Below are 27,502 nucleotides of genomic sequence, written 5' to 3' on the forward strand. Positions count from 1 at the left end.
GTTCAATGTATCATATGTTCATATGTAAATAAGACGTGATGACCTAACCTCCCTTTGAGTACATATATATTAAATAAATTTTTAATAATGCTCGACGATTAATTTAACTCAAATTACTATAACTCACTATAAACTAATAGTTTATATAACAGTTTATTATGACATATAGTAGATAATTGATTTCCATCAATTTACTTAATTATTTTTTAAAATCGAAATTTCCCCGAAATTTCCATCAAAATTTTCAATTTCGAATCCTCGATATTTCCATTCTCGCTTAAATTTTAATCATTGCTCTGATGCATTCGAAGTTTCATACCACTGAATCACTGATATATCAATCAATATCATATATACCAAGCAAAGCTAGCTAGAACCGAACCGGAACCCTTGACACTGTTATTTTTGCAGGGGTGGAACTGCGTTCACCTTTGACGGGGTCCGGACCCCCCTAACATTTGTATATCTTCCACAATCACCGTATATATATCTTACAAAATGATGAAATTATGTGTTGATTGACTTAATTCAATCACTGAACCCCCCCCCCCCCTCCCCCATCAATGACAACAACAAATAAGGAACAATTAAAGAGAAAAATTTAGAATTGAAAGTACTTAATATAAACTAATTACACCCATTTCTTGTAAAATAATACGTAAGTGTCGTTTATATATACATTTAGTTATTATTGACATTTAATATCTTAAACTCTTGATTTATAAAACATAATAAGTTACGTAAAACTTGTTAAATTTAATGAGATTATCCCCTATACATCTCACCCTTTTCAAGATTCAAATTATGGTTCCGCCATTGTTGTTTTAGACAATGAATCTAAAAAACTATTGAGGCTCCATATATGTATAAGCTGCGAGCTACTCTAGCTTCCATCAGCGTCTCATTTTGATACATAAACCCTAAACTATATTCTGGTATTCTTTTGTTTTAGTTAATATATTCTGGTATTCTACTCGAGTACGTATTAATAAACATTTCAATTTTCAATTTCATTTGATGAATTTCCTGCTCACCTTTTGCTCTTTGGAATGCGAGATTCCAATGCCTGAAAATCTTATCCATAGACTATAGTATATAAAGAAAGTTCCATTTCCATAGAAGCAACGGAAGCCATGTTAATTTCTTCTGAATGAGGCTGTATCATATTATATATACCCGCAACATATCTCACGTAGTGTATTATTTTAATGTTATTGGTTCATTTTTTTACTGTGATTGTTTCTGATTAGTTCTTATATGTAAATAATTTTTTGTCATTTTCACCACGTACATATTAATTATATCATGGCATCATATAATTGGCTGAGTACAACACATGACAATCCCACGTGTTATTTAGGGTACACGTAATAATTACACTACGCCCAAATAGCAATACATTTCCACTCCCACAGCCTCCTATCCTATTTTACCGCGCAGTAACCCAAAAACAAATGAACGTAAAAAATAAGGGGCAGTAATTCAACGCAGTCAGGCCTAGGGAACCCAACAACGTGTTCGTACATCAGAGTGGGCCAGCCTTGTGTTAAGGCCCCAAAATCTCACATCAGGACAAAAGTAGTTTGACTTTTATCAATTTAAATCCCCCGTCGTCGACCATTAATCTTGTCCTTTTTGGTAGACCAAAACGCATTCAAACACTTCACTAAACGACAGCCCAACATTGCGCGCCTCCAAATATTGACAAGTGGGTTCTGAACAGATGCAAAGCTTGAACGAGAAGTCATAGGCCAACCGAGCTTAAACTCCTAATTAATCTCGCTTAATTAATCAAAATTCTAAACTAATCTCTCTTCTTTCTCATAACTTTTCAGCTAAAGACTTCGTCTCTCCCAAGTCACAGTGCTTTTTATTCACAGAATATATATCTCTCTCTCTCTGTTCCAAGAGTGGCCTTATAAAAACGCTGTCTTTTTCTCATCTCCGTTCTGTTTCAGCTGAAAGCTCAATTGGGTTTTGTTCATTTGTTCTTATAGTTCAAGTAGTTGTGAAGTAGGCTTCAGGAAAGCAGCTTTCAGATTCTCTGATTGTGGTCATTTTTAGGAACCAGGGTTGGATCAGTTTTTACTGTTTGTGGGGGAGTTTTGAATTTTGGGGCTTCCATTGGTTTTTACAGTCTTGGGTTTAATCATTGCGTTTCTGGGAGTGATGGATATTTTGGTCAGAGTTATTGAGCTGTTAGGTGGGACCGTGGGAATAGCCAAAAATAAAGAAGAGACCTTGACTGTTAGATGAGATAGAGATGAGACTGAAGCCTAGAAAATGAATACTTCGTACCTACAAAGCTTCTTCTTTGGAGTTTTCCAGATAAAACCCAACTGGTAGAATTTTGTTTTTTGTTGTTGCTCTTGTCCTGTAAATTGAACTCCAAAAAACCGACACAAGTAAGAAGTATTGTTAGTCTTCCGATGCCGACGGACTTAGATAACTCCTCCACAGCTTCAGGAGAGGCTAGTGTTTCTTCCTCCGGTAACCAAACTGCTCCGGCTCCAAAACCAAACACCAAGAAAAAGCGAAACTTGCCCGGAATGCCAGGTAATTCAAAAACCCCAAATCAATTCTGTACAGTTTTGGTACAACCTTGTTAGTTAAATTGGGTTTCTGGGTTTGTTTGACTTTACTGCAGATCCAGATGCAGAGGTGATTGCTCTGTCTCCGAAGACCCTTATGGCAACGAACCGATTCGTCTGCGAAATCTGCAACAAAGGGTTTCAGAGGGATCAGAATCTGCAGCTCCATCGCCGAGGTCATAATCTGCCGTGGAAGTTGAGGCAGAGATCGACCAAAGAGGTCAAGAAGAGAGTCTATGTCTGCCCTGAAGCTTCTTGTGTCCACCATGATCCTTCTAGAGCTTTGGGTGATCTGACTGGGATTAAGAAGCACTTTTGTAGAAAGCACGGCGAGAAGAAGTGGAAATGCGACAAGTGCTCGAAGAAATATGCGGTTCAGTCGGATTGGAAAGCTCATTCTAAGATTTGTGGCACCAGAGAGTATAAATGTGATTGTGGGACTATGTTTTCAAGGTAAAGTTTTAATCTTAATGATGTTCAAGTTTTATGATTTTGAGCTTGTTGGGTTTTGGGTTTTTGCTGAAGATTTTGGTTCTTGGTTTTCTGAAGGAGGGATAGCTTCATAACACACAGGGCTTTCTGTGATGCTTTGGCTGAGGAAAGTGCTAGAGGTCCTGCTCAGACTCAAAATGTGAATTTGAATTCAGAATCAGACCCAAAGGTTCAGACAGTAAATTCACATCCACCACCACCACCTCCTGCACAGGCTTCAGTTCCATCCCAACCCTCAAATTCTTCAGCTCCATCTCAACAACCAGCTGCTCTGGCTATTCAGAGTTCAGGTAAATACACCTAAATTTGGAAACTTCTCTATCTTTCAGTTCGGTTTTGTCTGGATGTGTTTATTGTGTCTGAATAAACGGCAACGTCTTACGTAGTTAAAGTACCGGTATTCTGAAATATATTCACCATTAGTTGTTATTAATAATTAGAATTCAACAGTTGAGATTGATGCTAACATGATTGAGTACCAAAACTTTGAGTATGCAAGAATTTTTGCTGAATAAACAACAAAATCCAAAATCCTTGGCATCTTTACTCTGCTTGCGTGTGTCTCTTTCCCTTAAAAAATTTGGAGTTTAGTAGTTTTTGTCTGTTAATGAATTCTCTTGTTAAACTGCAAGATGTATCACACAGCATGGTAATTGATCAGGGATTTGGGAATTCGATAAAATTAATCTTATTTAGAGTTTCCATTGAACTTATGCTTCCATACTCTTGAATGAGTTGAATCTCAATAAATATACAGGTGATCGAAAGCTAAAAAGTGAGAGTAAGTGGATTGGATAAAAGAAACCATTATTGATCCTCCTTTACCCTGCAAAAGTTTTTATGTAGAGAAAGGCTCAACTTTCTATGATGTATGTTCAACAGTTTTATGTGACTCTTCTTTGGTTTTATCTTATTGCCCTTAGTTGCAATGCCAGAGTTGCCTGAAAAGCTCCCAGAAGATTGCCCTGCTGTGACTCAGCGGAAAGGACACTGTAGCAGTAGCAACAGCTCGGGCAGCAATGGTAGTACAAGCAGTAGTGTATTTGCAAGTTTATTTGCTTCGTCAACAACATCTGGAGCAAGCTTGCAACCTCCTCAACCTCCTGCATATACAGACTTAATTCGAGCCAACAGGCAACCAGACCAACCAACTGACCTGGCGACATCGTCTTCAATCGAGCCTATCTCTCTTGGCCTCTCAACCAGTCACACGTCCTCGATTTTTGGGACAGCAGGACAGGAGCATAGGCAGTATGCGTCTCCACCTCAACCTGCAATGTCTGCCACCGCACTGCTTCAGAAAGCTGCTCAAATGGGTGCAGCAGCGACTAATGCATCATTGCTCCGTGGGTTTGGCATTGTGTCCTCCGCATCTTCTTCTGCAGAACAAGAGAGCATGCAATGGAATCAGCGACAAGCAGAAACAGATAGTGCCTCAATTGCTGCAGGGCTTGGACTTGGTCTTCCTTGTGATGGTTCTGGATGGAAGGAATTAATGATGGGAAGTCCTTCAATGTTTGGTCCTAAGCAGACAACACTTGATCTTTTAGGATTGGGAATGGCTGCTGGTAATAACCCCAACAGTGGCCTGTCAGCCCTAATTACTTCCATCGGTGGTGGTCTAGATGTGGCTTCTGCAGCTGCATCATTTGGAAGTGGAGAATATGGCGATAAAGATTTGGCCAGGAGCTCATGAAATTGAAAAAGAAACAAGTCCTTGTCTCCATCTGACTTGAAGAACTGGTGTAAAGGTGCAGAATGAACAATGATCCCAAGACGATATAAACAGTAAAAATATTGAATTGCGCTCATAGGAGGTAAACATCAGACAGGCGGTTGAGTCTTTTTTTTAATGTTCTGCTGCCATGGTGACTGAGGGAGGAAATGAGAGTATGTTGCTTGTGTGGATGTTTTGAAGTGTAAAATCTCAGAACCGTTCTTCCCTGTGTTGTTTAACCTTGGAATCATATGGTGGTGCAAGCTAGAGGATGAAGAGAAGGCGAACATGTGTCTTTAAGGTGCTTTGGTGAATGAATGTGTACCTGCTGCAGAACATGTGTCTTTAATTCTGTCAAATTTCTAACGCCAAGCCCTGTGGTAAAGGATGAGTTTGAATTTTTACCACCATGGACTTGTAGATTAGGCTGTAGTAGAAACACAGGTTTGGGGCTGATATTGTAAAATACTGTGTTAGTAGTTACTAGTTAGTACGCTAGTTTAGGAGTCCTGGCATGGATTTGGATCAACTTCCATGTCTTGTACTTGTAGTTAAACTAAGATCAAGTTATTATAAACTTAGATCAATCATAGTCTCAACCTTTCACTATTCAGCAATATTGTAGAAACAATACGATATATATGCTACGTATCTGATTAATCAAAACTTATAGGAAGTTACGCTCTAGTATATGTCAAAAATGAAAAATTATGTCCAAAATAAAATGAGTCTCATGTGGACAAGAAATGGTTCATCTTCTATTGTTTTGGCATTTGATTCGCGCAATGAGGTCTTCGAGCTGATACCATTACCTACACATCGTGAACCAAACTATGAAGACTGACTTTTATGACCTTTGGTTGATGAATCTGGAGGAGGATTCTCCTGCTACTTGGACTATTGAATTTACATGTGAAACCCTATCGCTACCAGGACAGTGCTTTGGAGCTTGGAAGAGAACTTTTCAGAAGAGGAAATCAAGCAGACGGTCATGAAAATCTTTTTTCTATACAAACCTAGAGCCAAAGTGAGAGCCATTCCAAATCTTAAAAGAGGTTACAAGTATTGTAAAGCAGTTGATTATGTGAAAAGCCTAGTTTCTGTGTAAATTAACAACATGCAGATAAATGAGGCGGAAACACAAGCTATTATAGGATGTGGTCATTGAAAAATTATTAGTTTAATTTGAATTTGAAGTAAATTTTATTTTGAAAATGAGATTGAGGAGACGATGTTAAGCTCTAAATTTTTACTTATTTTATTTTGAACAATTAGATCCTCATATATTACGACTTCGGTAGTTTCAAATATTCTCTAGTGAAGAGTAAAACATTAAAATGACCGTAAAATATTTAAAAGGCTCAAGATGAACATTAATGGTTCGTATCTAGTGAGACATGCCAAAGGTGGCTTAGGTGGGATTGGGGTGGTGGCTTAGCGGCGCTAGCTAGGCCTTTTAATTAGGCTTGCCACATCTGCGCTGCACTTGGAAGCTGAGGCATTACATAATGATATATGCTACATGAGCTAAATTCGGGGGGACCGAGCTTCATGTAGCTTTGTATTCTGGTGTGTCAGCTCAGTGAGACATGCACACAACAAGTCAAAATCAAAGTGTTAGCAGTGCGCCGACATTCGATCCTCCGAAAACTTACGTTAATATACGGAGCGGAAGAAGTTCGAGAATTAAGGACTTAAGAATACGTTACCTCTTTTAGGTGGTTTGAGCAACCTGAGGAACGCGCATGTCCCTTCCCTCGATGTGGCAATGTGTGCAAGTACGTTGTTTTTACCTCTGGAGACGTGCCACCGTGGGTGGCGTTAGTGGCGATACCCGAGCAAGTATAGGGGTTGCCGGATCGGCATGCCTGCATGCTGAGTTTTCCAGGTCTTCAGCCACCGGAGCAGGAGGAGATTAAGCCGGAGATCACCCTATTCATGGGGTGGCGTTAACAATATATATCCTCAATTCCTTATAGCTCTTTGTGAGGGATGAAATGATGTGGAAATAGTGTGTTATTGCATTTCTTGCGGTAGCAATTGTTGAGAATATACGTTCTATATTAAGAATTGAGACCTAACATGTAAGTTTATAAGGGTTTAGGTCACTTCATCCATTACCAATTAATTTTGATGTAAATCACATATCACTTTATCATGGTATCAGAGCAGGTTACTCATATCCACATTCGAAACCCAAATGGCCACACATACTCCATGTCACCCAAAATATTTTCCACGTGTATGGCTTGAAAATTTACCACACGTGCGGAGGCGTGTTGAGATTATATATCTCACATTGAGAATTAGGATATACTCTATGAGTTTATAAGAGTTTGAGCCACTCAATCTATTATTAATTGGTTTTTGATGTGAACCTAAATCACTTTATCAATAATCACACATAGTAATGATGATCTCTTTGAGGTGGATCAACTTGCGGAGGACTGTAAGTCGTACATGACTTCTTTCTCCTTCATTCAGGTTCAACACATATGTTTCGTGAAGTGAATTGCATGGCTAAAGCCTAAAACGTTAGGTCAGCTCCCTAGTTTTTTTAATTTGAATAAATTTTGGGTTGAGGAGAGTCTTGTAATTATCTAGGACATACTATATGAATATATTTGTAAGGCTTCTAATGTTACCCGAAGTCAAGGTGTTACATCCCATCCGGACGGCTCTATATATTGCTTCCTTTCTTATAATAATATTGGTTCGATATGATTTATATTTAAATATTTATTCTTAGAGCAGTGTCCTACATTCCTTTTAAAAAAAAATTCATCATCGATACTCAAACTCTTGTGGCAAAGTCAATGTAATACATATACTATGAGTTGTACCCATGTAGTACCTAAACTCTTTATTCACTATCAATGAGGGGTTTGACGCCAAATTCTATCATAGGTCAGTTTTCTGGGTCATGTGTCCCTCACGTGACCACAAAAAGGGGTAAATCATTCCTCTAAAAGTGTTATCTCTGTAATAACAACCCAAAAATTTCTCTCTCCTCTCTCTCTGTGATGGATCCACCACTTCCGGCCACCACCGCCGCCGCTTCCATGCAGCTCAGCTACCTCGACGCACTCGAATCCTCCCACTGATCCCACAATGCTGACTCTTCCTGGGACGTCGAGCCTTTCCCTCAAGTCCCTGGCACCAAGCTCCGCCTTATGTGCAGCTACGACGACCACATCATCCCCTGACCAGACAACAAGTCGCACTGCTACGTCGGCGGCGAGACTCGCATTGTTGTCGTTGACCGCCACTCCTCCATCTCTGCTTCCACCGTTAACGCTCAAGTAACAGCTCCTGACGGAGGACCTCGACTCACTCATCTCCGTCACCACCGACGAGGATCTCGACAACATGGTGGAGGAGTACGACCGCACCACCTCTTCGGTGTCGCTACTGAAGCCGTGGATGTTTTGTCCTCGCAATGTAGTCAAGCAAGCCAGTAATACCGATGATTGTGAAAAAACCAGTCCAAAAGGCTGAAACATCACACTTGCACATCGCACAAACCAGTACGACGATGATCGCTGTGGTGAGCACTCCAAGTGCATAGACGAACATCATCTCCTTGATTGAGCTCAGACGACCGTCGTGGTGCGCCGAAGATGACACGAAGTAAGCAGAGGGCAAGACGACCTCTTGAGGTCGAAGAGTGCGGTGTCGACAGAAGTGCGGGTGGCGGTGGTGGTGTGGTGATCATCAGAGTGACGGTGGTTAAGAAAAGCATGAACATGAGAGTGGAGGACGGAAGAGTAACCGTGAGAGAGAATCAAATTTTCAAAACCAGAGTAACAAAAAAGAAAAAATTTGATACAACAATTGGAGAAAAATTTTGATTTGGAACACACATAGGGTTATTTCAATAATTTTTTTTTTTATGTGTCAGACTCTCATTTGTAGCGAATAACGTGTATTATATTGCCACAACTCGGGGTATGTTTACTACGTTCACTTGGCAAAGTTTGATACCGATGCAGAATTATAAAAAAACATTCAGAAGTTGTACAGTTGTACTTTACGTTATACCATTTAGGATTACATAATGTACGGACTGTGACTCACACTCTCAGTCTCACCTACCCCTTCATGCATTGTTGCTCACCTACCTACCACCTGTTAACACGTCGTCCACTTATCGGTCTGTCGCGATAGTTGCATCAAACACCAAACACCCATATTTTTCAGATTTTAGTTGGGAAATAAAATGAACATTTAAGAGAGGAAAATAGGTATTTGTCAATTTTGTTTTATACCAAATAAATTTCCATCACACTTTGAAATGATCGCAACGCTAGGATTCTATCCAAGTTTTTGGGCACCAAAAACTCCAACTTATCCCAAACCCTCCTTCTCTTCGCTCTGAGATTTCAAAGCAAATTACTGCTTCTGTTAGTGAGCTTTTGAAAGTAGAGCAATTTTTGTTTTTCAATACTAGCAGAAGCAGCTTCCTCCCTCCCACCACGTGTTTTATCTGGCTCTCGTCTGTGAACCTTACGTGGGGCGCCCAACCATAAACGGCATATTCCCAACCAGCGAAAGAAGCTCCGAAAATAGATTGAATCGACCACCTTAATATCTTCGGAGCTTCCATTTATAGCAAAGCCTTATCCAGTTTGGTCTGTTTCTAAGGATCTGTGTTTCATTGACCACCCTCAAATCACGGTACCCTCTTCTTTCCTATCTTTTACGTTTCATTGCTTTTACTGCTTTGTTGTGTCAAGTTCGTATCTCTTGGGTTCATTTTTATATGGGGTATTCTTATTTAGCTCAGAAGCTGATAAAGTTTTTAGATTTTTAGATAGGATTAGGCTGTGGATTAGAAAGCTTGAATTTCGTTGTTTTGTAGTGGAAAGTTTTGATCTTTATGATGAGATTGAGCTTAGTGTTCCATCTTTCTACAGGTTTCAGAGCTGTAGGAGCGGTTAGCTTTTATGTTATTGTGATAAATTTGATGTGCTCAGAGTGATGAGATTTTATCTGGGAGATAGAATTTCAGGTTGGGTTGTGTTGGTGAGGGTTGTTGAGTTTAGGGTGTTTTGTATAAGGAGTTAAAATGCCAGCTGCTATATTCCCCAAAGTGAACGGTACTATACATTCTGGTTTCTGGAGAGTGATAAGCAAGAGTGGGATACATAATTCGAAAAATATAGTGCCTTGTCAGGGGAAATTGTTTCCTCATAACTCCGGGTTGGGGCGTTCTCTACCGTGTTCGACCCTTTTGGCCCCGGGAAATAGTAGGTATAGTTTTGGTTCTTTACACCAGGGAAAATCTATGGCTGCTTCGAGTTCGAAACCTGTGTTTGGAGGGGAACTTTATGTTGATGACTTGATTGGCAGTACTGGGAATGGATTAGACTTCAGTAAACCAACTGGGGTCTTTTTCAATGATAGAGGTCGTAACAGCTTCCTGAAAGCTAGCTTGAGCTTGAGAAGAAAAGAATCGTTCAACAGTCGTCTAGTATCAGTGCATGTTGGATCTTGGTTGAGAAATTTTCACGCCTCGGCTTCCAACTGCTATGCTGCTGGTGCTGCTCAGAATTTGTCACTTGATGGCAACTCTAATGAAGAACAGATTTCAAATTCTACTGTTTTGTCTGATCAGTATGTTCTCTCATCTGTTCATTAATTTTGGTTCTTCCATCAATTGGTCATTTCTTGTCCTCATTGCTTGGTTATTTTAGGGTTCTCATGTTCTTATGCATGCATACATTGCAGTTGCATGTCCGACATATTAGTCTGTTTCTTTATCATTTATGAGCTTAGTTAGATCCCCTAGAGGTTAAAGAAAGTGGAATTGATACTGTTTTCTTCATTTGTACTGCACTGAGAGCACTTTCAGGAGCCAAGCGTATTCTCAGTGCTTATATCATATTTTTTGGTTTCATTTTCAGGCCAGTTTTGGGAGAGAGAACTCTGAAGCTACTTTCAGGAGCATGTTACTTACCACATCCTGAGAAGGAAGAGACAGGAGGAGAGGATGCCCACTTCATATGTGAAGATGCACAGGCAATTGGTGTAGCAGATGGTGTGGGTGGATGGGCTGACGTTGGTGTTAATGCTGGACTATTTGCCCGTGAACTTATGAATTATTCTGTTAAGGCAATTCAAGAAGAGCCTACGGGTAGCTTTAAACCAGCCAAGGTGTTAGAGAAGGCTCACTCATGCACCAGAGCAAAGGGTTCTTCAACAGCTTGCATCATTGGCCTTACTGAGAAGGTTTGTTTAATTTCATTTGGACTATCAACTCCTATGTAATTTACTGCTGGGATGCTTGTTTCTTTAATTGTGTAAGCAGAGATATGATCGGGTTTGTAGGGATTACATATGATCATCTAATTTCTTTTACTTCTGCCCGGCGTCTAGATGTGTGTGGCTACACATTATGCAGCTGAAATAAACTTGTCAAAAGTAATCTATAGTGTATACTTGTCATCTCTCATCCATAGTTAGATAGGATTTGAATTATGCCGAAGACCAACATACTGGCAATATGCGCCATGCTTGTGGAGATTGGGACTCATGAGTTTATAGCGCAGAACTTTAACCTTTCAAGCTTGGTGAACAGTAATCTTCCATACAAAGTAATTGCTGATAAAAGGCTCACTTGTACTCTATTGATCAATTAATCTTGAAAAGAGTCCAGAGTGGGAATCATACATAGGCTGCAGATGCCCAGTCCTAAAACATTGTCTTTAGAGTAGAAAGTTGGGAAGATTTCAATATAAAGAGTATGAATTTGAATAATAGTCCTCCATACAAGGATTTTGCTGAATTAGTTGCAAACCCACTTTCATGCTGTATAGAACAAATTATCTTGACAAGAGTCTGGAGTGGAGATTAGACACAGGCTGTAGATGCCTTTCGTAAAGTTTAACTATGCTGTATAATTGTTTTCTTCATTTGTCAGGGCTTACATGCTATCAATCTCGGGGACAGTGGATTCATAGTGGTTAGAGATGGAAGCACCATCTTCCGATCCCCTGTTCAGCAGCATGGCTTCAATTTTACATATCAGCTGGAAAGTGGCAGTGGAGCTGATCTACCAAGCTCTGGTCAGGTTAGTTCCTTCCCCAAAATCATCTTTAAAGTACTGAGCGAGATACACTGATAGTCTGATACTAGTTGTAACCCGTAACGTCCAAGTAAACTATCGCGGGGTTGCTTGAGAAAGAAGTTGAAGTTCAGCTGGGCATGACAATGGTTGTAATATGTTTGTGGTTATCTACGAGTTTCAATGTAATAAAGATCCCGCCAATAGAAAAGGGTGATGAAGTTACATGTCTGCAAGATAAATATACTTATTTTGGCTGTATGTCTCTGGAAAACACCTGCCATCATCATAGATGGGACTGTGGTGCAAATTAATGCAATGAGTGAGAGAATAGGCCTTGAAATGTCCAACAAATATTGTATAAACAAATTTTGGGAGTCTTTAAATACTAAATGGTCCATGTCCATGTTACTTTGACTCTGTTTGCTGTATGTTCCTTATGGGAATCTATGTCACTATTCTCAATAGCCTGTGTTTGTAATATGAAGGGAAAAAGAAGAAGAAAATAACTATGAAATGCTTTGATCGACTGGGTATCTAAATTGGAACATGATGTGCACCAGGTATTTTTGGTTCCTGTCGCCGCAGGAGATGTCATTATTGCTGGGACGGATGGGTTGTTTGACAACTTGTATAACAGTGAGGTTACTGCTATTGTTGTTCATGCTGTGAGAACTGGCTTGGAGCCACAAGCAACTGCTAATAAAATAGCAGCTTTGGCACGCCAACGAGCTCTTGATAAGAACAGGCAAACACCTTTTTCCACTGCTGCTCAAGATGCAGGGTTCCGTTATTATGGAGGCAAGCTTGATGATGTCACCGTTATCGTGTCCTACATAACTAGCTCCATCAAGGTGTGAAACAGTGAGTACTTAGTTTAGTGAACTATTTCATTTGTAAATGGTTGATATGCTTGCTTTCTGCAAGTTTGCGGATTGGCTTAGAATTATATTACTCTGTTTTGCAATGAAACCAGAGTGTTTTGCTTATCTTCAGTTTTCCTGATCACTTTATTGCAAATTTGCAATGTGCCTATCTTCTAAGTCTGGATGATCTAATTCATAACTTGAACCTTAGGAAAGTGCCTCGTCCAATTCTTGATTTGGATTTTTTAAGTGCTTTAGTACAGTACTTGAACTCTTAATAAAGTCTAAACATTCTAGTCTTTTAATTATAGAAACTTGCTGCATCTCCAACAGTAAGAACTTGACTGAAAGCCATATCTAAGGAAATACAGCAATCGAATCCACCTCAGTTCAAAGTAAAAACTCAGCCACCTCACTTCTATGTAAGATTTCAACTATTTATTGTAATCACAACTAAATCTGTTTTAGATAGAGGTTTATTACATGAAACAAAAGTCACATAAAATCTGAAAACATAAAACTGATAGAAGGCAGCACAAGAGATTCTCTTGTTCACATTACCTAGACATTTCCACACACTCAAACCTCTCTTCTTCCCGCTTAACCTTCAAAACGTTGCTCCTCTTGTCTGGTTCTTCCTTCTATTTCTTCTTGTTGTCTCCTAGCCTCTTCTTGCTCTGTTTGGGCCTCTTCCTCTCTTCTTCTACTGTACTCCTCTTGTTGTTGCCTCCTAGATTCTTCTTGCTCGCTCTCTGCCTCTTCTTGTTCCTGCCGGGCTCTGTCTTCCTCCTCTTCCCGTCTCCTAGCTGCCTCTTCTTGCTCCCTTTGTGCTTCTTCTTCTTGCTGTTGCCTCTGCCTCTCGTGTTCTTCCTCTCCTTCTCTCCTCCTCCTCTCTTCTTCCTCCTCTTCTCTCCTCCTCTCCTCTTCCTCTTCTCTCCTTCTTGATTCCTCCTCTCTCTGTCTCTGCTCCTCCTCTTCTCTCTTCCTAGCTTCCTCTTCCTCCCTTTCCTTTTCAATTTCTTCCATCATTACTTTCTCCTCTTCTTCGGCGCAGGAAGTACATTCGAGTATGATTGATTCTGCCTGTGCAGCTAAAAGCTGATCGATAGTGGTGCTTGTGACATTCAAAGACACTGCCAAGATCTCTCTGTTCAGAGTTTGGAGAACTGAATATTTCCCAGCCAAAAATTGAGGATAATTGCTCCTTGTTGTAGTACTGAACCCCATAAACACCAACGAGTCGTTCTTATATGCCATCTGAGCCATTGGATGGAACATATGTACAGAAAAAACATCTCCTTCCGTAACCCTAAACCTCAAATTTCTGCACTCTGATCTCTTTGCTGTGCTAGCACAAACCACCCTGACCATTCCTTGCCCATGTAACACAACTACAATCTCAGTTGCCCTTGGATTCCAGTGAGGCCCCATCATTGCACCCTACAGCAAAACACATTCAAAAACTTTCAAAATGTTAAGAGTCGCTTACAGCCTAATCCACACAAAATCAAGCTAAATATCGAGGGTCACTGACCTTGGTTAAGTTCACCATGAATAGACCAATGTTTGATCCAGACAATAAAGGCGAGGTCCTCTCATTCACGGTGGTGCTCCAACAATTACAATTCTTGAAATCTGGGACCTCATCAAAAATATTATAAGTTTTTGATTTTTCTTTCTTATGCTTCTTCTTGTTTAGTGCCGAGCAAGGAAATCATTTCCATTCCTTTCCATTCCCATGGGAAATTATAATACCCATAAATTTTCTTTTCTTTTATTGGAAAAGCCAAGGAATGTAAAGGAAAATCTTATTGATTTTCCCATAATACCCATATATTAGTGACAAGAGTTAAAGTTAGTTTGGTCCAATAATTGTAGAAGTCTGGATGAGAAAGTGATTTCATGGGGTGTGTGGAGGGAACCACTTTCCCACCAATTTTCCATTGCTTTGGAAAACATTTTCTTTTCCTTCTTCTTTATTTTGCTTCCCAAACAAATGAAAGGAATCACTTTACTTTCCCAAGGCAATGATTCTATGAAACAAACATGGCCTAAAGGTTTTCAAGAACCGAGCATCCAAATCCCAGAAGGTTTCTTTCTTTGTTGGCACTGCATGGACAATGGCTGAGTGGTCTGTCGAGTTTATTATCGACTCGATCACTTCTTCAGAAACCTACTTAAAACACACATTTTCATGAATTAACTATATAGTGACTAGTTATCAGCAAACAGAAAAGATTAACAGCCTATATGTTAATTTCAAACCTGAAAAGCTGACCGAAGGATTTGGGTGTCAAAACCTCGGACCAGGTCCCTAACACTGAGTATGCTCCTATCGTTGGGTCCTGCATGTGTTTTGTTACAACATTAAAAACAAGAGTTTGAAGTGAGTAATAGTTTCCAGTCAGTTTAATGCAAAATGAACAGGAAAGAAAAATAAAGAGACAGAGATAGCTCCTCTTACATATACGTCTTCAGCAGTATTTACAAAGATTGCATTAATTCTAAGTTTGTGACGCTCAGTCTGTAAATCACTCTGCAGAAAGAACACAGAGCCGGGCCGCAGTCTATGGATATCACCCTTCTTTATAGGAACCTTGTTGATTTGATCATCCTTTCCATGAGCCCAATTCAAATTCCCACTCCCTAAACACATAATTACAGTAGAATATCAATGTCCATTCATGTCACCTCACTTCATCAATGCCACGGTAAATCTGGGCAAGCATAGCTAGTATGTTTTCACCTTAATTTGAGCAAATCTTACCTGATCAAGACACCGGTGTGGCTCGACATGGTAATTGGTAAACATTTAGACAGTGTACGTGGTTTAACTTAGCGTGGTAAAGAAAAATCTCAAAACTTAATATACATAGCGGAACAAATATGAATGTATTTAGACACCAATTTAGGGGTGGGTTAGGGTTTTCTGTAGCTCACCTCATTATTTTTTTAGGGAAAAAATTAAGTATATAATCAAGAAAAATTGAGTCATTTACTTTTTTTTTTTGGATTTTTTAATTATATTTTTCTAAGTTTTTTTCTATCAACACAAAGTACACATGGTAATTCTTTTAATTTGAATCTCAGTCTTCTATTTTGTTCAAACAGACGTATGTTAAAATTATCACTGATTTATCACGAAGTCCTTAAAAAAAATTTGAGTTTCGTCTGGCACACCATATTATTAAATCCTAAATCCATCCCTGAATGTACTAAGTCTCAAGGTGCATTGGCCTAAAACGTACCTGTGTGGACATAGAAGACCATGTCGGAGTGGAGAAGCACCGGAAGGAACAGCGAGTTGGGTTCCAGGGTGATGAACTGAACATGGTACGGCCCGCTCCGTCCGTCGGTGACATCAATGGACGAGATCTCCCCGTACTCTGTCTGAACCAACGCCCTCCTCTGATCTCTCCTCACTAGATACCCCCCACCAGTACCGGAAAAATCCTCCTCATTCTTCAAAGACTTGGCAGAAGAGGAGCAGAAGACGGGTGACGAAAGCAGGAAGAAGACGATGAACAGAGTAAATGAAAACTGTGGATTTGAATCTTTGTTAGACATTGTGTATCAGATGACGAAGAAGCATGGATGGATCAAAGAAGTTGCAGAAGTGGAGTATATATACATACGGAGGTGAAGATGGAGGAGGAGATAAACGAGAGCTGCCTCGTCGGGTTATAAAAGCTAACGTGGCTTTGTTGACGACACGTGCGAGAGGTGCTTCGTACGTGGCTGCTGATGAGTTCTTCTCTACTGGAAAACCATGCAGTTGAGATGAGAAAGGGGACTGGTGATTTCTCTGGCTGAAGTTTCGCAGTTTCAAACAAAAATTTGTTAGCAATCGAGTATTGGGCTGCTCTACATATTCTGGCACAAATTTGTTGGCAAAGATTACCATCATACGTGCTTCGACATCAGTTGGGCCAAGTTCTTTAGCAGCTAACTACTAAACTTTTAAACACTTCTTGGTAATTACAGTCAAGAATCTTTCTTATCAAATCGAGTTGTGATTAGCTCGATACAACTCGAGTTCGTATGTAAGTTCAGCTCATTTGTAGCTTGTAACAACATAAACAACTAAGCATGTTATTTATCAAAATAAAATAAAATAAAATAAAGAATTGAATACGAGACATGAGATAATCCTAATGAATCTTTCATATTAAAATATGAGTACACACTTCAATACTATGGATATTTCTCTCCCACTCTCCAAAACGCTCTCGCGTCCTAGGGTTAGAGTTTATGAGAAAAGCCATATGTGCGGCGTCCATCTCTCTATGGCTACAACCGTAGCTTCCATGACAGCGCACCTGGCCTCTAGGCTCTCGCTCTCCAATGATGATGAGGATATCGTCGATCTTGGCAACCTCATGCAGAAGAAGGGGGGATTTGTTGCTCCTAGGTTTTACCTAGTCGGAACACTAAACACGACTAGGGTTGCTTCCTTCGATCAATTTTGCGGCGTTGTGCGCTCGATGTGGAAGTTGAATACGCCAGTGGAAGTGCAGGCAAGGGAAGATCGCTATTTGTTCACTTTTCAGATTGTGAAGGATAGAGATCGAGTGAAGAAGGGAGGGCCATGGGCGTTTCAGCGTGCCATGATACTCATCAATGACTACGATGGGTTCTCCAATCTAATGGTTGTTCCTCTCGATTTCGTTTGGGTTTGGGTTAAGATTCGAGGAATCCCACCGGCTCTTATGACAGTTTTGATGACACAGCTGATTGAAGAGACCATTGGCCGCCCTGTGCTACATGTGGAGGAGGCTACACTCCTCAGTGGTGTCCCTAGGGTTTGTGTCACCCTCCCTTTGCATGCTCATGTACATCTAGGACGCCGTCTTTGCATCTCGTAGGAGGAGGTTGTTTGTGTGACGTACATGTACCTACGTTTGCTGGGGACGTGTGGCATCAACACCATGATCAATCATGGGGGGCACACTTGTCCTCTTGAGGTTGTGCTGGTAAAGGAGGATGCTGCCAATCCGGATACACAACCGGACTCCGCAAACCCTAGGGCGCCGACTGTGGTGCTTCAGGGAGAGGAGAATCCAGCCCCTGCTAGTTTTGTGTCCCCCACGACATCTCCAAGCCTTAGGCTACAGACCCTGATTTCTACTGAAGCTTCAACGATGGTGAGAGTTACTGGCACTCGGTGACGCCGAGGGGGGGGGGGAGGCCTCAACTGGATGGAAGTGCAATAGCCACAATCGTGGCTTAGATGTGGTGAACTTGAATCCAACAAAGCTTGGGTTAACTGCAACTTCGACGGGTAAGATCATGCTACGATCTCTGACAAAGCGAGGTCGACCATGTGGCCAAAGGAATAAGAAGGAGAAGATGGTGGCTTAGTCTGAAGCTAGATGCAGAGCTAGGGCTGACATTGGCAGAGTTTATGAGTGTGAAGGTGGAAACAAGCCGGGTCAGTAAGCTCGGGTTTGGAGTAGACTTGGGGCGGGCTGAGGAGGCCCAAGCCTCTATGGAGGTACTAGATTAATGATTTCCTAGCCTTGCTAGGAAAGATCCTCTCTCGTGTTTTTTCTTCCAACTTCACAAACATTGAGAGTACATTAATTGCGGCCTTAGGCTTGATTTGTTTGTGTTTTGTTGTTAGTTTTAACATGAAGGAGTTATTAAGCTTTGTTTTAAATTAGTTCATTTTGTTTTTTTGTTGTCGACTCTTTCAGACTTTGGTTTGTATAATAAGCGCGTTTTTGCGCCTTTATTTGCTTTCTTAATTGTTAGCGTGTATGAGAGATCTCTTGTATTTGATCATTTTGGTCGTGGAAGGGCTTTGCCCAATGAAATTATTCATTCCCCTAAAAAAACAAAAGAACTGAGCATGAGATCTGGTACTGACCGGACTGAGAGAACAATTTGTATCTACTATCTAGTCATGAAACAGAACTTGAACTCAGACCAGTCTTTGTAAACTTCCCTCGTTAGCTCAAGATCGTTTCTAAAATAAGGTAGCAGATCCCTAGTCTTAACTAGGTGACTTGTAATTTTTATATATTACGCACGGACGTAATACCTGAAATTTCTAATGTTATTAGCCAAGTTAAGTTAAAATGAAGAACATAAACATTCATTCAAGCATAAGAAAAATAACTTATTTGTCGTAGGAGAATTACTCTCCGTAATTTTCTGGTGTATCTTGTCCTAATTAGTATAGGTTAGTCCGTATAAGGAAGGATATATAATTCCTTATTCTACGGGATAGTCAATGTAATACCTATATATAAGGCCTCATTATCAATGAATACAGATGATGATTCTCTCTATTTTGATGCATATTACATTCTTCTATAACACGTTATCAACACTAGTTCTAACCATGAGTTCTTAGGTCTAGAACCCTAATTTCTGGAAAATAAAACTCCTTTTGTCATGGAAAAAAATCGATAGAAAATGAAAAGAAAAAAAAATTATGCCAAAAAAACAATGGCAAAAACCGATTTGACGAGGGCAGCCAGAAATTCGCTATGGGCACCTTTTTCTTCTGCTCCGACCAGCAGAGGTCGATGCAGCACCACATCCGTCGGCAACTTGCAGCCATAACGCTGCTAGGCGTGCTCATAATATCGTCGTCGACCTAGCGAGCAACCACGCTGGAACTCCATCACGGCCGACCTCGTCTACAATCTTCTTCAACGAGGCACAACGAAGACAATGACCAGAAACTAGACGACACTATCCTAGCCCCCGTGCTCTCAGCTTGATCGTCGTAGAGCCCAGAACGGAGACTCAAGTTTTGCATCACAACTCGACTGGAATTCGCCGAACTCGGCCTGGTCTTGACCCGAATTGAAGGGTCGGAATGTCTGACCTGATTGGACCATGGCAAATAGGGTTTTACCCCTTATGGTAAAAGACAATGGTAATTTTTTATACATATTGTACTGTCAATTTTCTTTACTGTTTTTACAAAAAAATTATTAGTAAATCAGTGTATTAAATATATCTAACCATATGTTATTGTTTTCTATGAAATTAATCGCATGACGATACAAAATGCAATGGTGAGAGTCACTTTGCTGCATATTCGTAGAAATGTGGAATCAAGCATGATCGTGAAAATTAAGCAAGAGAAATTATTTGCTGTTTATTTGGCAAACAAACAAGTATGTTTTAAATTAACGCTGTTGATTTCATGCAATTTAAATTCCTTTAGATTTTGTCTTTTATCGGGGACTTTCAACCTCCATTTCCTTTTCAACCCGATTTTTTTTGCTTCTCGGGTGGTATACAAGGATATGATTCCCCTGGTACCTAGTTTTAGGAGCGGCTAGGAGTGTCGTTGTTACCATCCGTAGCCGTTGTTACCATCCGTAGCCGTTACCATCCGTAGCCGTTGTGAGTAGCTACAAGTTTGAAACAAAATGGGACCAACATCGGTTTGCGACGGAAATTTTTTATTATACCATTGATTTGTGACGGAAATGATCACGTATATTATTGTGACAGAATTTGTCACGGTATATTGAATTAAGTTACCTTTTTTACTCCATCACAAAAGAATCAAAGAGTAGTTTAGTGCTGAAGTTTATATGCCTTATGACGTTATGATTCAAGTCACATGTTTTTATGCATCAAGAGAGTAATTGAACCTATGAAATTGTTTTTGTCATAGTACTTGCCTACGTTGATGAATTAACAACTGAACCATGAAATGGTGAGACAATAAGCTACTTGAAAACAATGCTTATGCCAACATGTATCACCTAAAAACTCATTGTGAAAGAAGTTCTTATGTATTGCTTCTAATGAGGAGCACATCTCATGAGTCCATATAGTGTGAATTGTATTCTTTCTCGTTACTTTGATTCAGAATAATGAATCAGTGACTCGTATATGCTATTCTTTTGAGCAAAGATGTTATACAGATCAACATAATTCCTCCAAAGTAATGAAGACGTAATTTATGCGTTAACAAGTGCATAACCCCCTCTATGATCCTTCATTGACTATGGTCAATCTCCAAGCCTATTCTTTAACAAAGTTTAGGAGTGGCATACACCATCTTATGCTAAGGAGAATGAGACATAAGATGGAAGCTGAAATTGACTTATCATGATTCACTTTAAGGAAAATATGTTGTGGTGAAACATATATTATGGTTAAACTCAAACCATAACACTTGATGTTATGGAGCACCCAAAACAATGACAAAAAGTTAAAAAAGCTTAAAATTTTAGGATTTACATAGTGTGAACTTGTCATTGTGAGGACCGGTTCACTTACTTTTAGGTGGGCTATTAGAGTGCTACTTTCGGCCACTGTAACATCCAAGGCTACTTACTCACAAAATTTGAAGGCATTTGGAGACCTGAAACATGGTGAACCGCTCGACACAAGTGGTCACTGACCTCGAGCGAGTATTTCGGACGGTTCAGTACTTTTCTGACCGGTTCTGGCAGAGGCTAGTGGAATTGGATTCCTAACACCCATGTTTACTTGCTCCTAAAATTTCGTAGCATTTGGGGTTCGGAAAGGTCAGTGAAACATTTAAGAAAGTGTAAAACAGAGGTTCAATATTGGTTAATGATGTGTTCATGGTTCAACCGAGATCTATATTGGGACCCATATATATTGATATGTCTCATGCTTCACACAATAAGCCATAAGTTTTTTTTATGAAACTATAAGCTACGGCTTGTAATGTGTCTTGTTTTACAATATCCATCTATACCACCATCATTGGCGTTACAGTTGTCACGATTCACATGCTAGTGTTTCAAGTCTAACAATATGCATGTTTGTTAATAGATTATGTTAACGGTTTATCGTCCACATATTTTATGTGTCATATTACGCCTTCACAAGCGCATAATGATGGGTTATTTGATGTTGAATTTTGTCTTTAAATAAGACATAAACTTCCACCTATGTCTGCTTATGAAAACCTTAACAAGCGATCTCGTTTAGTCACTTTTGATAAGCTGGTCTCCCTGTCGTTTGGGGGAGAGAAGAATAAGTTTATTCAAGTTCAACAACTTGGTTTTGTCATGGTTTGTCTCACTATACCTCATCATGTTCCTAATAGTCCTATAAATGGAAGTGACGAGATCAAATATACATGCTGCAACTATGCCTATAAGGATTGATGTCTGACAATTGGACATGTAGTCACTCTTTGTTGGTGACGTGGTGACTCCACAAATGTTATAGATGGTGTCACTAAGCCGTAGCTCTTACGAAAGTGTAGAGAGACCACTCAGTTCGGTAATACTTGTTGATTGCGAGTTATGGCACAACTTGATCTATGGTCAATGATACTCACTCGTCTGTTTTCTTGAATGATGGTTATCATTGGGGAACGTCTCAATGTCAATACTAATGCAAATGAGAGATCTAGAAGAATGACAATATTGAATGAGTTTGATGTCAAACCATACATACTTTGTTGAAACAAAATTCCAACATTGTAGATTGGCCTACATGGAAAATGTTATCAGACATGAATTGACAGTGATGATCGACTCATGTCACCGTGACAGCCTCCTAGAAAGCCGTAGGATCGAGTTTTAATAAAGAGATAGGTCATTGGTCAGGTAATGCCAACACCGCACATGTAAATCCTATCGGTTTTACCTTTGTTAGGCATAATGAGAAAGAGAAGAGTTTAATAAAAAAAAAAGACCCTCGATTCAGTGCTCGAATAAAGAGGCAAGGGATGGTGTAATAAGTCATATACAATGAATGATGGATTCATGGTAAAATCTTTCCATGATGCATTTTTTTTATGTTTGGCTGATAATGATAAAGAGATCAAATGGTATAATTCTTTTGTTGGTAGATTGGAGGATTTAGAAAGATGACTATTGCTTTCCAGTTGGCTGTTTTTGCATTAATTTTACTGATTAGTGTACCTGTTGTATTTGCTTCTCCTGAGGGTTGGTCGGGTAACAAAAATCACCTTCTGACGCAAACTCCCTGAAAAAACACCTTGCAATCAAATTTGAGACGGTTTGTTCTCATAATACTTTGTCAGTTAGGTAGTTTCCAAAACAACTGAATTTGCAGTTTGTGGTCACATATCATCTCTATTGGGACTAAGTTAAGAGATGTAGATAAATATCCTAAATGAATTGGTTTTAACCTAATTCAAGTGGCTCCAGACCACGAAGCGCGTTAACTTGATAAAAATATGGATATTAAAAAGAAGTGTGATGAACTCTTGATGAACTAAGAGCCACATGCTGCAATTCCGAAGCTCATTGCTTAAAACTCAAGGCTCACCACCTTGACCATCCAATCAAGTATATTAAACTGGATAATGCAGGAGAATTTAATTCGAATACTTTTTTTATTGCATGGCGGGATAAATGTTGAACATCCTGTAACCCCATGTTCATTCTGCAGAATGTATGATCATGATCGATAATTAAGCGGTTATAACTTATAACTGCCCTCGTTACGCATAAGTAATTTACCTATAACTATCTGGGTATATGCAATATTGCAGGCATCTGTGCTTAGATTGAAAAGATCTTAAGAATACTAGGTCTCAAAAGTGATGACTGTTATTGATGATGTTATTCATTGGTTGGCTGAAGGCATTAAGGACGTTAAACTAATGCTTACAAGTATTCCATGAATCAATCGAAGTCATGAGAACACATGTTTTCGCCGAATGAGCGATGATAAGTCTTAAGAGATTAAACTCTCCATATTTAAGTACGATATGTGTATGCATGTACTTGTTGTAATATATTTGACTTGACATCTCATTCGGTTTAAACTCGTAAGGCCAAGATGATGGTTGAGTGCGCCCACACATATGTCAATGCTTGATCACAACACGTTACGACATTAAAATCCTATATCCCAACACAAAAGACACTTTAATGAAGCGATGTCAGAATCTGCCCAGATTCATATGTCAACTTCCACGGGACCTATTGGGCATCTTACTTGTTGGAAAATGGTGAATTTGGTACCATTAGAAAGCTATATGTGTCTACTTTCTAGGGATACCAACCATTTAAGCATATCTGTTATATTTAGTGAGTTAACTTCGTCTGAGCATTGTGATCAGCTCAGAACGAACTAGGTTGTGAACCATATATCACTAGAAATCCACGAGTGTCTAATTTTTAGAACTTTTAACAGTTCATTTATACCTATTGTATCGAATAAGTTATTATTGTTTAAGTTTGTGAAGGTCATACCACGCATGAATCTATTTTTCATTCCAAACTCTTGTTTTAAGTTGTTATGCAATTCTCTTTCTTTTGATCCATGTATAGATAAGTGTACACGTTTGATTTAAGAATGTTTGGTGAGATTTGATATTCAAAACATTAACCCATTTCTACTTTTAAATAATGTGAAGAGCGTTTGTATACGCTATTTATCTAAACTCCGAGATTGAGTTACAGATTAGGGGGAGATGTTTTGCAGACTTTAGGGGGAGTCTATACCACATGTTATCTTCAATTATAGTTAGTGTGTTGTGCTCTTTTTCTCTTCGACCAAGCTTTTTATTTTACCCAAGAGGTTTTTGTTTTTATTGGCAAACTTTTTACCCAGGCAACGGTTATGCACCATGACACATTAGGATCGCGGTACAAGAGACAATGTAATGCATATATATATAAGACATCTTTATCAATGAATAAAGATGATGTTTTTCTATATTTTGATGTGTATTATATTCTTCTGTAACATTATTTGAAAAAAAAGGCTAATAGATAAAAGTATTAATTTGTTATAGGAAATATGGAACTAGTCTATTTATTTTATTGATAATCCCCTTTATAAGGGTCATGATTATAATAGAAGTAAATAATAATTACAATGATAATTAAGACTACATAATTGTTGATTGATCCATTACGTCCGTTGATTGTAAATATCATTAACTCGTTCCGTCATTTACTTTAAAGAATGCAAACTAATGATGTTTTTCCTTTAACATAATTAATTTATTCAAGCATGTGAGGTTAATTTAGCATGCTGTTTATTTGGTATAACTTATATGGGTATAAGAATATTATACGTACGTTCAAATCTCAATAGCATGCATATGGTGTGATACATACATATGATAAGAGTCACTTATTCATTCAACTGTTTAAACTTATATACACTTCAAATGGTAAGCACCACTTACGATAGTGGAGAAAACTAAAGTTTACAATATAGAAGATTTAATTTTTAAATAAATTATATTATTTAATTTAGTTAAAACATTAGCCAATTTCGGCCACTTACAGAGCTCCACCAGCCCACCACAGATTCTTTCATTTACACTAGTCATAAACACATGTTATGCATGTGTAAGAATAATTTGTTAAGTAATTGGCAGTTACCGATTAGATAATGACATTGGTAGTGTGTGTTATGGATAATATCTAAAACTATTTTGATTTTATTATTTACCTTTTTACTCCTGAATTATTAAAAGAAATTCCAAATTAATCTATAATGTGAGGGTGTTAATGTAATTTCACATGCGTTTTGGTCGACAAATAATGTTTGGCTTATTAATAGTATAGATTACAATAGAATGCATGACAAATAGTGTAATTACTGAGGTACGTTAGGTTGTAATTATTTTTTATTTTTGCCCTCCAATTTATGCAACATAAATATCAAATAAACTGTGTTTTGTTTTAATTTGTCGTATTTTTTTTTTCAAGAGAATACTTTTTCAATAATCGGATGTATCAAGATATGTGGAATTGATTTAGTTATAGTTGAGCATTTTGGTTCATGCAGTTTTATGCTAGATTATGAAACTAAAATGAAAATGGAGGAAAATAATTGGCAAAATGGTGCGAAATTATATCAATAGCATTCTGAGTCTCGTACTGATACTACCGGTTCGGGTAAATTACATCTGAGTTCTGGCCGGAACCTACCCAAAATTCGTTTGTCAAATGGTTTATCTATCTGGGTCTTTCATGAAACTCAAGTGGGATAAAGAGTAATAAACACGTTTCACCACTGACCACATACCATATGTATGTTTTTCAACTAGTCGCGATCGATCTATCTGAGACCTGAGTGGTTTAGAAAATGCCACCCTCACTGTAGAGAGAGAGAGAGAGAGAGAGAGAGAGAGAGAGAGAGAGAGAGCATGTATAAAATGTGGAGGAATCAAAGGAAAAAAAAAACCTTGAATAATTGTGGTCATACATAAAACTATGAAATGAATCAAGGGGTATTTTTTCAAAGCAAAATCGACATATCCCATGGGGATCCCAATTAATCCCATATCGAAAGAAAAGGAGGGTGTAAGGTAGTAAGTATTTCTCTCCTTCCTTCCTTCCTTCTTTTCTTTCTATGCTAGTAGAAGATCCTTTTAGGATGCCCCTAAATCGCAGCAACCACTAGTGACAGGGCAGAATGAGAGTGCTCTCTAATCTCCCCATCAAACTTTGCCTTTTCTTTTGTAGTGTGTGGGGAGTGAATATGGATTATATATTAATGGTCACCATCTTTATATGAATGATATAAATCAGAATCTCAACACCTCTCCCATCGATCACCTCACTCCTTCCTTCATTCCTTTCTTCTTTTGTGTGCTTCAAGCTTCATCTCCCACCGCGTGTGTCCCGTGTACTATTGAATTACTTAGTTCCTAAGTACACATATTTGATATTTGACAAAAATGCCTGTGAGTACAAAATATTCTCATCCAATACTGCACCCTAGCCTAATCTAACGTCCAACTATTTTACAGTTAGGATACCTAGACAACGTTTAAGCATTTCTCACATGGCATACTACTATTCAAAACACTAATATCATTCTCAATCAAATTTTCTCTACCCGAAGTTTCAGCCCATGCACATTATTTGGGAGAAAGTATAATTAGTACCTATTTTCGTCAGTGAAATTTGATGTATATTTTAACAGCTGATGAGGATTTTAATTTCATTACACGCTCTACACGCTTAAATGATCTATATATAAATAAGACCTTAATTTTGTCTTTAACTCTAACAAAATTATACAATATCAACACCGAAATGATACAGAAAGCAAAATTGTATGATCCTCAATTTAAGATTGTATAAGTTTTCTTGTATCTGCTTCATACATGCTTTGATATTGCGAAACTCATAGTCTCATATGTGTTGATGTACCTAAACTAGGGTTTGCGATGATATTTTAAAAACAAAACGAGCGAATGTTGACTCTAAGATTTTACTCAAGCATTGGCTAGCTCTTTTTCAAATGCCACCCACAATTATGGAATCACTTGCTGATGTTCGCCTGCTGATGTTTCAATGAATTATTAGGAAAATATGCTTTATACGATATCCAAGTTCGAAGATAAATTGTGTTTTGTTACTCCTCAATATATGATACCATCAAATTGATTTGTTTGCTACAAAAAATGATATTCTTAAAGGAACTAGGATGCCTAGATATGGCATAAAATCACCAAACTTAAATTAATCTCTGCCAACTCAGCTCTTGTCAATTTAGAGAACGAAAATTAACAAACTGATTCAAATCAGGTTAAGATATGTCTTTATATAAACAAAAGAAAGAGACCTGCTTCTTCTGAATTAAAGAATGCTTTACCATTAATTAAACTCGTATTAGTGTTACCACCTTTCATATAATATATTATATATGCTGAATTCACATTGATTCAAAACAAGAGGTTTTAGGTTTTGAACGTTCAAGTTTAAGCTTGTTTCACTTGCGATACATGTCTCATAGGGTCAATCCCTCCCTAATGGAGGTGTGAAAACTATGTGATGTTCACATGAGTAAATCAAGCACACATATTGCTTTG

General features: G+C 38.7%; 3 protein-coding genes across 4 annotated transcripts; 2 read left to right on the forward strand and 1 right to left on the reverse strand.

The window, feature by feature from the left end:
- Positions 1–1,864: 1,864 nt before the first annotated feature.
- LOC126805038 (zinc finger protein GAI-ASSOCIATED FACTOR 1-like) lies at positions 1,865–5,407 on the forward strand. 2 transcript variants are annotated; one of them, XM_050532127.1, is made up of 4 exons: positions 1,865–2,556; positions 2,648–3,044; positions 3,141–3,373; positions 4,007–5,407. In XM_050532127.1, exons 1-4 carry the CDS (start codon positions 2,430–2,432, stop codon positions 4,777–4,779), a joined length of 1,530 nt encoding a protein of 509 aa, XP_050388084.1. In that variant the 5' UTR covers positions 1,865–2,429; the 3' UTR covers positions 4,780–5,407. The 2 variants fall into 2 exon arrangements, with proteins under 2 accessions (XP_050388084.1, XP_050388085.1); XM_050532128.1 differs by having other exon boundaries at positions 4,019–5,407.
- A 3,682-nt stretch (positions 5,408–9,089) lies between these two features.
- LOC126782578 (probable protein phosphatase 2C 80) lies at positions 9,090–12,855 on the forward strand. Its single transcript, XM_050507853.1, has 5 exons — positions 9,090–9,477; positions 9,717–10,416; positions 10,707–11,031; positions 11,723–11,872; positions 12,430–12,855. Exons 2-5 carry the CDS (start codon positions 9,869–9,871, stop codon positions 12,724–12,726), a joined length of 1,320 nt encoding a protein of 439 aa, XP_050363810.1. The 5' UTR covers positions 9,090–9,477; positions 9,717–9,868; the 3' UTR covers positions 12,727–12,855.
- A 385-nt stretch (positions 12,856–13,240) lies between these two features.
- On the reverse strand, positions 13,241–16,299 carry LOC126800749 (vicilin-like seed storage protein At2g18540). The gene is given in 8 exon segments (XM_050528162.1): positions 13,241–14,172; positions 14,267–14,434; positions 14,437–14,458; positions 14,784–14,905; positions 14,998–15,056; positions 15,059–15,077; positions 15,197–15,378; positions 15,981–16,299. Coding segments are annotated over 8 exon segments (1,731 nt in total). The 3' UTR covers positions 13,241–13,332.
- Positions 16,300–27,502: the final 11,203 nt, after the last annotated feature.

The sequence above is a fragment of the Argentina anserina genome, chromosome 1 (assembly GCF_933775445.1).
Source record: "Argentina anserina chromosome 1, drPotAnse1.1, whole genome shotgun sequence".
Taxonomy (NCBI): domain Eukaryota; kingdom Viridiplantae; phylum Streptophyta; class Magnoliopsida; order Rosales; family Rosaceae; genus Argentina; species Argentina anserina.